General features: G+C 43.2%; 1 protein-coding gene across 2 annotated transcripts in view; it reads right to left on the bottom strand.

Annotated features, from left to right (window-relative positions):
* Nucleotides 1-15644, bottom strand: part of CTPS2 (CTP synthase 2) — a 100431-nt gene that overhangs the window by 68265 nt on the left and 16522 nt on the right. For both annotated transcript variants that reach the window (XM_044234835.1, XM_044234836.1), the window contains exons 5-8: nucleotides 6141-6257; nucleotides 5825-5908; nucleotides 4428-4508; nucleotides 1310-1461 (exon numbers count right to left, since the gene is read on the bottom strand). In XM_044234835.1, coding sequence (XP_044090770.1) covers nucleotides 1310-1461; nucleotides 4428-4508; nucleotides 5825-5908; nucleotides 6141-6257 — 434 coding nt within the window. The remainder of the gene's footprint in view (nucleotides 1-1309; nucleotides 1462-4427; nucleotides 4509-5824; nucleotides 5909-6140; nucleotides 6258-15644) is intronic.

Genomic DNA, 15644 nt, shown 5'->3' with positions numbered 1-15644 from the left:
AAAGACACTTTTTTAAATTTGTAAGTGACAGGGCAAGAACACTTCAATCTACTGATCATCTACCAAGGTGAGTGATTTCGTCACCTTCAAACCACTTTAATTATTGTTACCAACCTCAGTAACCAATACTCAGCGCCCAATGCGAGATTAAGGTCTTACGTGTTTTCTCTCATCATTATCACAATGTGGGTACTAGTTATATATGGGTGGGAGAACAAGTCCAGAGAGGTTAAGTAATCTACCCAAACGCACACAGCTAGTGAGAGGAGAAGCTGGGATCTCAATCCAGAGTGCCTGATGCCAGAGCTTACCTTTTTTTTTTTTTTTCAATTGAAATACAAGTGACAAATAACATTATATTAGGTTCAGGGAAACAACATAGTGATTCAGAGTTTGTATGTATCACGAAACGATCACCACAATAAGTCTAATTAACATCCATCACCACACAGTTACAATTTTTTTTTCTTATGATGAGAACTTTCAAGATCTACTCCTTAGCAACACCAGAGCCGACGTTTGTCACCGCTGTCCACTACCTAAACAGCATAAAAAAGCCAGGCAGTCAGGACTTTATGGAGTGATGCCTTGTCTACATTTGGTCAAAGAAAATAGGTGACAGGGATTTAATTTCCACATGAACTTCCAATGAGACAAGCCTTGTTGAAATTAATATCGTTGTCTGAAAGCTAGAACCTGTCTGAGGTTTTAATAACAATGCTGCCAGTTAATAACTCCAGGATGGAGCAATAATGACAGAGCCTAAACCTCTCATTCAAAAGGGATTTACTTTAGGAAATATTAGCCAAGTCTTTAAAAACAAGCAAAACAGGGGCACCTGGCTGGCTCAGCTGGAAGACCTCGTGACTCTTGATTTCAGGGTCCTTGAGTCTGATCCCCACATTGGGTGTAGATATGACTAAAAAATATATAAATAAACTTAAAAAAAAAAAGGCAAAACAAACCAAAAAATCTGTGACATTTAAACCTATTTTAAATGTTTGGAAACTGAGAAATCAATCAATCCATCAAAAAGCTTCCAGATTTTGAAAGAAAAAAAATCATTCCAGAATCCAAAGTCCTTCTATTCACTTTCATTTAAGTAGGACAAAATCAAAAGCCCCAGAAATCTTCAAAGAATACAGTAAAACACTCTACCAATGTATTAAAGCTTTAGATAAATCCATACCAAAACATATACATACAGAAAGCTGAATGTGGCATAGGTATCCTTTAAGGTATGTCTCAATCCTACCCCAAAACCCAAGAATTATTATTAAAGAGTACATCAATAATTCCTTTCACGTACCTGTCAGCCATATTTCTCCACTTGAAAAGCAAATGACTTGCAGAATCACCAATGGGCAGATCCAATCTCTCTTTAAAATATTTAACAATGCCTTGTTCCTCCAAAAGCACAGGCACTCGATATGTGGACGAAACATCATGGATACATATGACCTGTTTAATGAAGATAAAACACCATATTTAAATGGAACACCTCAAATATGCCACAAGAAGGAGTTCAAGAATGAGCCAAAACTCAAGAGACATGGCAGTTTATTTATACTGAAGAAAACCAAGAGCCCAGTGACCAAAACAAGAGGCAGAATTAACACAAGCTTACTTTGATCTAATTATAAAACTCTTTGAACACATTATTCCAATTCTGGAAACATGGATGCCATGATAGAATCAATTTTATATATATATATATATATATATATATATATCTGGTCTTTGTTCTCAATTCCTGGCACAAAGCTTCAAAAACCTTTGGCAATTCCTGAGTGACAGGTGCATCTTTGTTATGCTAATGAGGCGACTCCTGGTGGCCCCTAGATGGCTTCAGGATGGGACGTGGTCACGAGAAAACCCAAGCAGGATTGGAAACTTCAGCCCCCTGACCTCCAGGGATAATAAGGGGGCTGGAAAATGAGTTTGACCTTGAGCTTGGGATCCTCCCATGCTTTGCCCTGTGTATCTCTTTATCCGGCTGTTCCTCCGCACCCTTTATAATCAAATGCTGGTAATAAGTACAACATTTTCCTGAGTTCCATGTATCATTCTAGAGAATTATTGAACCTGAGGGGGTTATGGGAAGCCCCAAATCTGTAGTCAGCCAGGCAGAAGTGTCGGTGGCTCAGGGACACTGGAAACTTGTGGCTGGTGACTGAAGTGGGGGGCCGTCTTATAAAGAACTCAGCCCTCAGTGTGCGGAACCCCACTCCAGGTGGTTAGTGTCACAGCTGAACTGCAGGACCCCAGCTGGTATCAGAGAACGGGTATTGACACATGGATGCTTTATGGGTCAATACCTAAGACACATGGCCCAAGGCATCATCTAAGTCAGGCTAAAGCAGTAACATTGAATATGTGCATTGTGTCTTCTCAATGTGGGTGTGCGGTTCGTGTGTGTGTGTGTGTGTGTGTGCTCGTGTGTGTTCATTTGTTGCTGTACCTACTGCTGTCCACTCTCTTCCCTTGGATAAATTTTCAAGCACACACTGAACCCAGTCAAAGCAATTAGTACACCTGTTTGAACGGCTCCTTCCAAGCTGGTACGGTTGTTTTTCACACTTACCCTAACGAGCTCTCACCACTGTCTCGAGTATATCTAAGGGGCCACCGGCAGGCATTTAAGGATCTGCCACATTCTAAATCAATGCCAAGAAATGTTCTGCTCATTCTGTGTGTTCAGTTCTTCCCAAAGCTATAGCCAAATCCACTCCAAAGTTCCTAAGCTGTTTGCACGTCACCAACTTGATACCTAGGACCACTGCGCCTCCCTTGTGCATTCACTGAAGCAATTCGAAGTGCCAAGATGCCACTAACATAAGCTCCAGCTCTGCTACTAATTACAACTAAATCTCTGGGCAGCCCAAACTCCCATGCTGGAAGACGTGGCATGTGGAACTCTTTACTCATTCATGCTCCGGTCCAGAGAGAGATTTTTTTTCAAACGTCATGGTAACGACCACATCCATAGAGATGCCTCTGACCCTCCATTCCTTCCACAGGAAACCAGAGAAGAAGATCTTTAAATGCCAGTTCACCAGGAACCAAGAAATGGGAGCGTTAACTCACATCAGAAAAAAAAGATGTGCTGAAAATAGGCTAATAAACTAGCCTGTGGGCTGCTGGGATAGAATTCTTCGTAACCATCGTTCTATCGAAAACAGGCTTTGGGGGCGCCTGGGTGGCTCAGTCTTTAAGCATCTGCCTTTGGCTCAGGTCATGACCCCAGGGTCCTGGGATCGAACCCCACATCGGGCTCCCTGCTCAGTGGGAAGCCTGCTTCTCCCTCTCCCACTCGCCCTGCTTGTGTTCCCTCTCTCGCTGTCTCACTCTCTGTCAAATACATAAATAAAATCTTAAAAGAAAAGAAAAAACAGGATCAGTAGGGTTAGAAATTTGCACACTTCCCTTCTCAGAGCTCTCAGTAACCCAACTCTGAAAACTTTATCAGTCAGGAGGCTGTGTGACCCTGGTATCCTGGATCCAGAAATCCTGATATAGAAATCTGAGGCGATGATTTTTAGGCTTCAGAGAACCCAGGGCTAAACTGAAGAAAACAAAAGTCTCTCTCCAGGGGTGCCTGGGTGGCTCAGTGGGTTAAGCCTCTGCCTTCGGCTCAGGTCATGATCCCAGAGTCCTGGGATCGAGCCCCACGTCGGGCTCTCTGCTCAATAGGAAGCCTGCTTCCTCCTCTCTCTCTGCCTGCCTCTCTGCCTACTTGTGATCTGTCTCTGTCAAATAAATAAATAAAATGTTTAAAACAAAAGTCTCTCCAAACCTCACCCTTTTCCTGAGCGCCATTCATACCACCTTTTAAACTATAGCCAACCCTGAGCCCTTACATGGAAGCCTTCTTGCAAACAAGAGGCAGATAAGAGAATGAAAGAAAAAAGAAAAAGCTCTCCAGTACCCAGGTGGAAAGTCTCGCAGGACAGAGGACTTGAGCCCAAATCACAGTACGGTTTCTAGAGCAAGGAACAGAACTGAGGCCACTGATGTACTCAGCGGCGATGATGTGAACATCAGTGTAACGTGCGGTCTGGGCAAAGTTACGCTGTAACATGGGCAAAGGAGAAATTGGAGCGAAAGCAGGCAGCGGCCTAGAAGCACAAGACAAACAGAAAACAAGCAGGCTTCACAGGCTTCTCTCCCTGGTTCGAAAGCCCTGGGTTTTGCCCCTGTAACATAAGGAGTAATGAAGCAAAGAGATCATGATCTAGGTAAGGAAATTGGGAGTCCCAGGTTGTTCACTGCAGGGCAAGGAAGCCGGGGCTGGCTGGATATGAATCTCCCAAGGCTTCCCTAATTAGTGCCATGAAAAGTAGGACAGTCATTCCAGAGAGTTCAAACATTCACGTCTGCAGAACTGCCTGCCTGCAAGTCATTAAAAGGCAAAGAGCAGCACTCACCTGTTCGGGGTTCACGTGACAAAACATAGAAATCTTTTCCTTCGCAGCCATCTCGATGGGCGTTGAACTTCGGCAGACAATCTGTCAAAGTCGGGTGTGCACAGGTCAGCAAGCAGGAATCGGGCTGTTCCTGCCACCGTTCGTTTCCGGGAGGAGGCTAAGTTAATTTCTTCTTACGGCCGGGGAGACTTGACTGAGTGCGTACCAGTTCGTTCTGGGCAAGTCCGTGGACTATTAGAAACACCTGAGCGCTAATGTGAGCAAGTGTAATCAACTCGAGTCTACCAGGAAGGGCTCAGAATGTCAAGGCATCTCTCATAAACAAGAGTGAAGGCTCACAAATGCCTCTTTTACAGGAGCAGAGCTAGAGGGGGGCGTGGCAAGCGTTTTCTCTAAAGGGCCAGACAGTAAACACTGCAGCTTTTGCAAGTCAAGAAGCTACCACACCGGGGCGCCTGGGTGGCTCAGTGGGTTAAAGCCTCTACCTTCGGCTCAGGTCATGATCTCAGGGTCCTGGGATCAAGTCCCACATCGGGCTCTCTGCTCAGCAGGGAGCCTGCTTCCCCCTCTCTGCCTGCCTCTCTGCCTACTTGTGATCTCTGTCAAATAAATAAATAAAATCTTAAAAAAAAAAAAAAAAAAGAAGAAGAAGCTACCGTCCCAATTACTCAATTGTATCCTTGTAGTACAAAGGTGCTGTGGACAAATGTCAGAGACAGGTGGTACCAAGTTCCAATGAAGCTGTATTTACAGGCAGCAGCCTGGAGGCCCTTATTTGTCAGCCCCTCATCTAGACTGTCAGTCATAACTGGATTCCATATGACGAATAAGAGCAATGACAGCCCACCCTCGTGGGTGTCAGGAAAATCCCCAAGGACCCACCTCACACTAAGGGACCCAGGGACTGTAAAAAGGATGGGACATTGCACTTGCCCGGCTGCCCATGTGGCCAATCACAGGGGGACATGGAGGAGAAGAGACTGTCAATTTAGAAATGTGTGCAGCGACCGCTGAGGTTTGGAAATAAGACTTCCCTGGCCCCCAGATACAAAGAGCTCAATGTCACAGGAACCACTTGAGAAATAAAAAGGACTTAGCTGATGTTACAGATCAAGAAATGAAGGTCCTAGGGACGCCTGGGTGGCTCAGTGGGTTAAAGCCTCTGCCTTTGGCTCAGGTCATGAACCCAGGGTCCTGGGATCGAGCCCTGCATCGGGCTCTCTGCTCAGCAGGGAGCCTGCTTCCCTTCCTTTCTCTCTGCCTGCCTCTCTGCCTACATGTGATCTCTCTCTGTCAAATAAATAAATAAAATCTTAAAAAAAAAAAAAAAAGAAAGAAAGAAAAAGAAAGAAATGAAGGTCCTATTCCAAGAAATTTATCCATTCTCAGTAACTCACCAGATCAGGAGACAGGCCCAACCCCCTCAGTGCACGAACACTGTTTTGTGTGGGCTTGGTTTTTTGTTCTCCGGTAGCACTGGGCTGAAAAGAAATGGGTCACTGTCAATATATTGGATATTTAGCTCTTCTGCATAATTAAGGGCTCCCTAGTTTAAAATGTGGAAAAAACAGTCAGACAGTCTCTCCTTTGCTGTCCTGCCCGCTGTTCCCTTGCAGTGTATTCAATAAACTTCTATCTCCTTTTAAAAAAAAATGTGGAATAAACGGAATATCACAGGAAGATTTATAGAAGTTGCTTATCTGGAAAGCTCACCTGGGGGACAAGGCTAACATGGATATTACAGAAATTCTCTTTTTTGGCTTTAAACTGGAATTGTCTGAATGCTTCCACAAACGGCATCCCTTCAATGTCTCCAATGGTGCCACCCAACTGGGAACAGAAAAAAAAAAAGACACAAGTGACCTTCCACTGTATACAGACTAATAGAAGCATTATTAATAAACAGTGAGCGCAAGAACGGAAGTTTATAAATATACTAAAAATCATGGAATTGTATACTTAAACCCGTTGAAATTTATGATCGATAAATTAAACCTCACTAAGCTGTTTGACGTGAAACAGAAAAGCACTGTACATCTCAGAAAGACAGACTGGAGACTAGAAAGGAAACTAAGAAGAAAGGATGCAGGATAACATAGCCAGGTAAGCAGGTAAGAGAACAGGCAGAGCGTCAAGAAGGGAAAAAAAAGCAAGGTCAAGGAGGGCTTTAAGGGGTGCCTGGGTGGTTCAGTCTGTTAAGCGTCTGACTCCTGGTTTTGGCTCAGGTCCTGATCTTGTGGTCCTGGGATGGAGCCCCAAGTCAGGTTCCATGCTCATTGGGGAGTCTGCTTGAGATTCTCTCTCTCCCTCTCCCTCTGCCCTTCACCCCCAAAATAAATCAATAAATCTTTATTTTGTAAAAATATTTTATCTATTTATCTGACAGAGAGTGAGAGTACAAGCAGGGGGAGCAACAGAGGGAGAAGGAGAAGCAGGCTCCGCACCGAGCAAGGAGCCTGATGTGGGGCTCGATCCCAGGACCCCAGGTTCATGACCCAAGCCGAAGGCAGATGCTTAACTGGCTGAGCCACCCAGGCACCCCAATGAATAAATCTTTTTTTTTCTTCTTTTTCTTTTTAAGATTTTATTTATTTCTTTGACAGAGAGAGAGAGTCCACAAGTAGGCAGAGAGGCAGGCAGAGAGAGAGGGAGAAGCAGGCTCCCCGCTAAGCAGAGAGCCCGATGTGGGGCTCGATCCCAGGACTCTGAGATCATGACCTGAGCTGAAGGCAGAGGCTTAACCCACTGAGCCACCCAGGCACCCAAATCTTTTTTTTTTTAAAGGAGAATTTTAAGAATGACCTGATTCCTGTGTTTATAATACTATACTGCCTGTTGTGTGGAGATTTGGACTAAGTCAAGTAAATGAATTCTATCACTGATTCAGTTGAATTTTACAGATAGTAAACCCCCCCACCCAGAAAAATGGGGATCATTATAAAGCTGACAATACTTCATCTCACCAAGATTGAAAAAAAAAAACGTTTACAAAAAAGGGAAGGCTTTTTTTTTTAAGAGTTTATTTATGTATTTGAGAGAGAGAGCACAAACAGGGGGATCGGCAGGCAGAGGAAAAAGCAGACTCCCCGCTGAGCAGGGACCATGATGCGGGGCTTTTTCCCAGGATGCTGACATCATGACCTGAGCCAAAAGTAGATGCTTAACCGACTGAGCCACCCAGGCACTCCAGGGAGGCTTTAATGGAAGGGAATTCATAAGCAGATGAAAAGATCCAGAACACAGGACACTGAGGAGTGAGATCAGCTAGTTTCTACCCGTGGACCATGTGGAAGGTAGAACGCAAATCCAGTGACGCTATGAGAAAAGGTGGGAGCCACCCAGGCTCTCTGCCGGTCTTTCTCTCTCTCCCTCTCCATGTACACACACACACACACACACACACACACACACACTCCTGCAGACTTCTGAACAGTCTCGGCAATGGTGGTATTACTCGAACTAACTACTATTAAAACGTGCTGCCTTTCTGAAACAAGTCCTTCCAAAAGCCCCAGTGATATTCTTGACAGCGTAATCCTTTGACAAATGTTAACTTAATTTACAATGTGCTTCCGACAAGTACGGCATTTTTTTAAAAGATTTTACTTATTTATTTGACAGAGAGAGAGGGAACACAAGCAGGGGGAGCAGGACGGGGAGAAGCAGGCTTTCCGCCTAGCAGGGAGCCCGATGTGGGTCTCAATCTCAGAACCTTGGGATCATGACCTGAGCCAAAGGCAGAAGCTTAATGACAGAGCCACTTGGGCGCCCAAGGCATTTTTTTTAATGTAAGGCATTTTAAAGTAAGCATTGACTTTAGGATAACATTTGCCTCAACCTACTCATCCTCATCATACTTAAATACTTTAAGACTATCACAAGGATTTTAAAATTAATTCTCTAGCCTTTGAGGATCTACTGCACATTCAGGACTATAAATGAGGTACTGAAAAGAACTTAAGACAAGGTTCCCCTGAGGAGCTCAGAATTTATCAAGGAAAATTAGGCAGCGCTAAAGAACAATAATCCAGAGTAAAACTTGGGGTTCCCAGCCGGCTCAGTCATTAAAGTGTGGGATTCTTGATCTCAGGGTCATGGGTTCAAGCCCCACATTTGAGTGTAGAAAGTATTTAAATAAATAAAACTAAAAGAAAAAGGGGGAGGGGGTAAAACTTAGGCGCTAATTGGAATGATCTGGATGCTGAGAAGAGATCATGGTGGGACCAATCCCAGAATCCACTATCTTCTTTGGCTTCAGCTACCTGAGTAGGTCCAAAATCTACTAGGAGCCCCAACCTCTCTTCCCAGCACAACTGGGTTGTGGAGCCAACCCGTCCTTGACATCATGGATGACTCAGCAATGACTCAAACTTCGCATGGCCCAAACAGAACTCTCCCTGGGCCCGTTTCTCTGAGTGTCTCCTATTCTTAGCGCAAGTGTCTCTTCCTACTAACTAGTTCAAGCTGGCGGCCTGGAAACCATCCTTGATCCCTCCCTTTTCCTCATCGGATCCAGCCCGGTGGGTCATACCTGCAAAACCTCTTGAAAATCTCTCCACTGCTCTCTATATCTAGGGCCAGCACCTTAAACACCCACGCCAACGCCTCCTTTTGCCAGGACAATGGCAATAATCTAAACCAGGGGGTGGTGACTCTGGCCTACTGCTTGTTTTTCTATATAAAGTTGTATCGGTTGGCACAGAGCTGTGACTGTTTACTTACACACTGCCTCTGGCTGCTTTCACACTACAACAGCAGACTTGACTCTCTGCCCGCCTCCCAATCTAAATGGCCTCTGAGCTTCTACCCTCTCCCATCCTACCATCAAATCATTTGACACATACCAACAGAGTGACCTTATAAAAACTCAATACAAAAAAACAAAAATTTTTTTCAAAAACCCTCAGAATCTCTCTCTCCTGGGGCGCCTGGGTGGCTCACTGGGCTAATGCCTCTGCTTTTGGCTCAGGTCATGATCTCAGGGTCCTGGGATCCAGCCCTGGCATAGGGCTCTCTGCTCAGTGGGAAGCCTGCTCCCCCCACCCCACGCCTGCCTCTCTGCCTACTTGTGATCTCTGTCTGTCAAATAAATAAATAAAATATATATTTTTAAAATTTTTAAATATGCCACTTTGCCATGAAGATTATTTTGAGTTAAAAGCAATCAAAACTCAGCAGATTCAGGAAAAGTTCCCTCCCTCCCTCTCAACTGCTTACAATTACATTGGAAAGTGGAGAATCCCGGTACCAGGAAGAGAACCATCACCAGAGATTCCTCTTTACCTAAGAAACTAAGCTGCATAACAGGGAAGTCTTTGTTGTCCAAACATCTTTGCCTCTCTGCAAATGGTCTTCCTCCCCTCTGTAACCTGCGGGCCTCTACCCTCTCCTTGGTTCAGGATATCATGCTAACCTCATTTTGCCTATCTGCTTTGGAATCTCTCATGTTCATATGAACTTTCTGTACAAATGTAACTAAACCATTGTTTGATTTTTCTCCTATTAATCTTTTTAATGTCAGTTTGATTTTTAGACCAGCCAGAAGAACCTTGAAGGGTAACAGTAAAATTTTCTCTCTCCAACAGGGTTTAGCTTAGTGCTCATCCCAGGACAGAAGGGTCTCAAAATTTAATGATAAGCCCTAGGTAACAGCATTCTAGTACCTGTTATCACCATTATAATGGAATCAAACTAAGGAATCTCAGGACTACATTGCTACAGAAAAAAATTATTCTTCAGTAATTTTAAGTCAGATAACAAAACATAATTAAAATTCAAGCTTCCTGGGTATGGAACAGATGTGACCTTTCTGTAGGAGAATGATAAACTTAATTTTGAAAATCCTAGAAATACCACATGCAATCAGGAAATTGGCAGGGGGTGAGGGGCTGAAGTTCTTGCTCACCAACTGCAATGTACCAGAATCTAATGAGAAAAAATGTTGAGGGGGGTGGAAAAAGGCCTGCACTTAAACTAAACCACATAGGGACATCTGTTTTGTCATAGGTGTACTCCAGTAATCAACAGGCAATCGAAGGGGAAAAAAGGGGGGGGGGCAAAAACTTTAAACTTTATCCGCTTCTGCCCTCACATGGCTTATAATGGTACTGCACACCCTCAGCCAATTTGGAAGGTCCTAATAACCTCTGTGATCAGAAACCTTCAGTATTATAACTAGAATACGTTAATTATTTCCCCCACACAACAAGGAAAATATCGCCTATTACAATATTTTAATATTTATCCAGAGTTGAAATCGAAGCAACAGCAAATTTATGAAATGTGCAACATCTGCTTTGCTTTAAGGAAAGGATTCTTCTTTTTTGAAATTTAGAGAGAGACAGAAAGAAAGAATTTATTTCGTTAAGCCAAGCATAAATTGTTTCAGGCTTATGTGAAGATGACCTGGACTTCTTAACAAATAAAGACTGTTAGCTCCACTGATCTGAAAAGTAAGAGCCTCACAAAAAGGCTTTGGAGACATTTCAACCACATCTACCTGCTTAAAACTGAAAATTCACTTGATGGCCCTTCTTCAAAGCTTAAATCATGCACAAACACAAATGTTGAGCACAAGTTAAAACGAACCCAAAAGGATGCCTGACCTAGTGTCCAATAAGCCAAAATAAACATTAGGTTTATATGAAGAAGGAGTTATGCTGGGGACAACTTGTCAGTTTCTCTGCTTCCATGAAATTAAAAATGAAGACCATGAGTCCCAGAGAACAGGAGTCAGATCACATTTGCGTTTATAGGCCTAGCAGCTATAATCGGAGCTAGTGAATATTAAGTACTAAATTAATGCTTTCTAGGGGTGCCTGGGTGGCTCAGTGGGTTAAGCCGCTGCCTTCGGCTCAGGTCATGATCTCAGGGTCCTGGGATCGAGTCCCGCATTGGGCTCTCTGCTCAGCGGGGAGCCTGCTTCCCTCTCTCTCTGCCTGCCTCTCCATCTACTTGTGATTTCTCTCTGTCAAATAAATACATAAAATCTTTTAAAAAATAAAAAAAATAAATTAATGCTTTTTAAGCCAAAAGAGTCCATTTAAGAGTAGGATGGAAAACTAATAATAAAGACCAAAGACGTAAAAGAACAATCCGCAAGTACAGACCTAAAATGCTTCCCTGTTGTTTCTTGGGATGGAAATTTCAGTTTAATTTGAGATGTCATTGGGGCACCTGGGTGGCTCAGTGGGTTAAGCATCTGCCTTCAGCTCGGGTCCTGATCCCAGGGCTCTGAGATTGAGCTCCAAGTGGAGCTTTCTGCTCAGCGGGGAGTCTGCGTCTCACCCTACTCTTGCTCTCTGTCTCGCTCTCAAATAAATAAAATCTTTTTTAAAAAATGAGAGATGTCATTGAGAATTCTTGATTTTATTGTACAAATGCAATCTTCAACAATTAGAGTCTGAATCTATAGTATACATCTTTGTAAGATGAAGGCTAAGAGAATCAGATGTACTGACCCCAGAAGGAAACATAAAAGCTTTCTTCAAGGATGATTCTCAAAAAATAATAGACAGGGGTGCCTGGGTGGCTCAGTGGGTTAAAGCCTCTGCCTTCGGCTCAGGTCATGATCTCAGGGTCCTGGGATCGAGCCCCACATCGGGCTCTCTGCTCAGTGGGGAGCCTGCTTCCTCCTCTCTCTCTGCCTGCCTCTCTGCCTACTTGTGATCTGTCTGTCAAATAAATAAACAAAATCTTTAAAAAAATAAAATAAAATAAAATAATAGAAAACTGAGAACATGAAAAAGAAGTGTTAAGAAGGCTCATCCTGAGGTCAAATTGGGCTTATATTTTAATGTTGTTCAAAGACAGCTCGATTTTACACTAAAAAAAAATAGATTTCCCCCAAGTCAGAAGGGGTGGGGGAGGGCAATGAGAAACGTTCTAAGGATGAGGGCAAGGCTCATTCTGGAAAGCTTCACGTCTGAGGAAAACTGCTTGGAAACAGGGCAGAGAGGGTACCCACAACTATGAGATCTCTGCAGCTGCTCAGAACCCCCTTCCTGTATGGCCTGCTCTGGGTCTTTTGTGCCCCAGGCGCCAGGGCGTTGGGACCTGGGGCCCGCTTCTCCCATCCTGGTGGCATGGGCCTGGATAAGAATCTAGTGCACGACCAAGAGCATTATCATGAAGCATCTAGAAGGTGTCATCAACATACCAGAAGCGGAGATGTCCCCACAAGGACTGCAACTCCATTATTTCAAAATGCATGACTATGATGGCCATAATTTGTTTGATGGACTAGAACTCTCCACAGCCATCCCTCATGTCCAAAGGAGGAAGGGAATGAACAGGTCCCACCAACGAGTGAAGCTGAACTGATCAACTATGAGATATAAGAGAAATGGGACAGACTGTAGTCCCACTGGACAAGGGCTTGGTTAAAGAATCCTTTTAAGAGTATTGGATAATCACGGGGCGCCCGGGTGGCTCAGTGGATTAAAGCCTCTGCCTTCGGCTCAGGTCATGATCCCAGGGTCCTAAAATCGAGACCCACATCCGGCTCTCTGCTCAGTGGAAAGCCTGCTTCCTCCTCTCTGTCCGCCTGCCACTCTGCCTGCTTGTGATCTCTCTCTCTCTCTCTCTGTCAAATAAATAAATAAAACCTTAAAAAAAAAAAAGTATTGGATAATCAGAGCATCAAGTACTAACCCTAACTGCTAGTCTCTTGGTTTTCATTCATGCTACCTGAAAAGTAAGACAAGATCTGCCAAGTGGACACTCTTTTCAGTAAAAGGGAAGGACTAGCATAAATACCAAATGTTTCCCCTGGTGGATCCTGCCTCTTCAGGTAAACGTGGTCAGCATTCTGCAAAGGTCACCCCAGGCCTGAATGATGATGTGCCCCTGGATAGGGGAATATTAGGCTATTTCAAAGTCACTGCATAAGAAGGATGCCAGATCTTGGGGTGCCTGGGTGGCTCAGTGAGTTAGGACGCTGCCGTCGGCTCAGGTTATGATCTCAGGGTCCTGGGATCGAGTCCCGCATCGGGCTCTCTGCTCAGCGGGGAGCCTGCTTCCTCCTCTCTCTGCCTGCCTATCTGCCTGCTTGTGATCCCTCTCTGTCAAATAAATAAATAAAATCTTTAAAAAAAAAAAAAAAAAAAGAAGGATGCCAGATCTGGAGTTCGGCCTTAGAGTCTAAGATTATGCATCTTCTGGCACTTTGGAAATGATGCACCATTGACCTACGCAATTAATAATTTTTAGTGTTTCAGTATTTTATAGAAGGACTGCCACATCTTTTACGTCTTCTTCAACTTAGAAGAGACCTTGAATTTGAAAGTGTTCTTTGTTCCAATCATTAGTAAATGTTTTAGCTTTCTTAATGTTTGTATTTAACCCTTGTTTCTAGGGTCGGTTCCTTTTGGCGGTTGAGAAACTATTAGGAATGCAAGGACTGTATCCCTTCTGCTGGGTGCTGTGGGGGTGGGGGTTAAGCTACCAGCTGGTCTTGCCTAAATGAGGAGTGAGATCACCAAGTACCTATTCCTGCAAGCTAGATTTAAAAGGAATGATGTTGGGGCGCCTGGGAGGCTCAGTGAGTTAAAGCCTCTGCCTTCGGCTCAGGTCATGATCCCAAGGTCCTGGGATCGAATCCCGCATCTCGGACTCTCTGCTCAGCAGGGAGCCTGCTTCCCTCTCTCTCTCTCTGCCTGCCTCTCTGCCTACTTGTGATCTCTGTCTGTCAAATAAATAAATAAAATCTTTTAAAAAAAATAAAAGAAATGGTGTTTAAATGTCCTCGTCTAGCTTAAACATGTGAATACTTTCCGATCAGGAAAAATGAGGAAAAGAATCCTAAGAACCCTTAACAGTGCAAATCTCAATAATGGTTGAAAATGACAAGCAGCGGCACACTGTGGTTTGGTTTATTGGATGTGGTGAATGTGCTGGGATGGAGAGCCCAAAATGTTGCTTCAGTGGTTGGGGCCGGGACTGCATAGAGTTTGATGTAAGATGTATAGAGACTTATGACTTATTTTCCTTATTAAAGTATTCCTATAAGAAAACATATGTATTTGTAAAAATGGTTTCCTGTGTCAAGTATTCGTGCAAACAGAGCCGAACTGTAAACTATTCTTTTAATATCCAGTTATTTTGAATGATTTACATCATGAATCCTGGATATATGAAAAATAGAAATGATGAAACCAAAAAAATGGATTTCCCCCTTCTCCTTTTTTTGTGATTATTAGTTTTTAAAATGTATTTTTTTAAAAAGAAGAGCAGAGGCAAAAACATCTATACACATGACCATTTGGAAACTTTCCTGTGATTAATAGTCTTAAAAAAACAAACAAAAAAAAAGCCATTCTTCCACATACAAAAACTAAAAGAAAGAAAAAAAATCTCTGGAAACGTTATAAAAATAGTCAGGTTTAGAAAATTGATAATACTTTGGGGCCAGAGACTGGTTCGTCAGGGAAAATGGACATATTTTGATTTTTTGTTTGTTTTATTTTAAGATTTTATTTTTATTATTTATTTGACAGAGAGACACAGTGAGAGAGGGAACACAAGCAGGGGAGTGGGAGAGAGAGAAGTAGGCTTCCCACTTAGCACGGAGCCTGATGCGGGCTCAATCCCAGGACCCTAGGATCATGACCTGAGGCAAAGGCAGACGCTTAAGCGGACACATTTTGGATCCTTTACCTTTCCTATTGCTAGGACAGCAAAAACCAGTGAAAGTGCTAGGCCAGCACTGTCCAATAAAAATAAAAATATAATCTTAACATTTTTAGTGCCACACTTAAAAGAACAAAAGAGGAGAAATTAATTTTAACATTCTATTTTATGTAGCTCAATATATCCAAAATGTTATTTTGACATATCACCAATTTTGTAAAAAGTATGAGGTATTCTACATTCTGGTTTTTTTTTTTTCATGCTACCTTTTAAGCTCAGTGTGTATTTAAAAGCCACAGCACATCTCAACTAATCCAACTCCTGTCAATTTGATTATTAGTCTGACTAGAAGGACCTTGAAGAGGACAGGAATTCTCGTTCCCCAACAAAATCAAATTGTTCAAAAGCACTTACAGTAAAAACCAGGAGTCCTGTACCCCACCTCCTGCACTTCCAAATCCGGATTTTTCAAGGGATGCATTTTAAGTCTTCTGTTCATGATTTCTTCCGCTAGTTTCTATCACATCTCCAAACACCATCTTGCTGAACTCTTTCTTGACTTGGCCCATTTCAGACACCTCCTATAAT

Source organism: Neovison vison, chromosome X (genome assembly GCF_020171115.1).
Source record: "Neovison vison isolate M4711 chromosome X, ASM_NN_V1, whole genome shotgun sequence".
Classification (NCBI taxonomy): Eukaryota; Metazoa; Chordata; class Mammalia; order Carnivora; family Mustelidae; genus Neogale; species Neogale vison.
The sequence above is the reverse complement of the archived record's forward strand: the minus strand, read 5'-3'. Positions and strand labels throughout refer to the sequence as shown.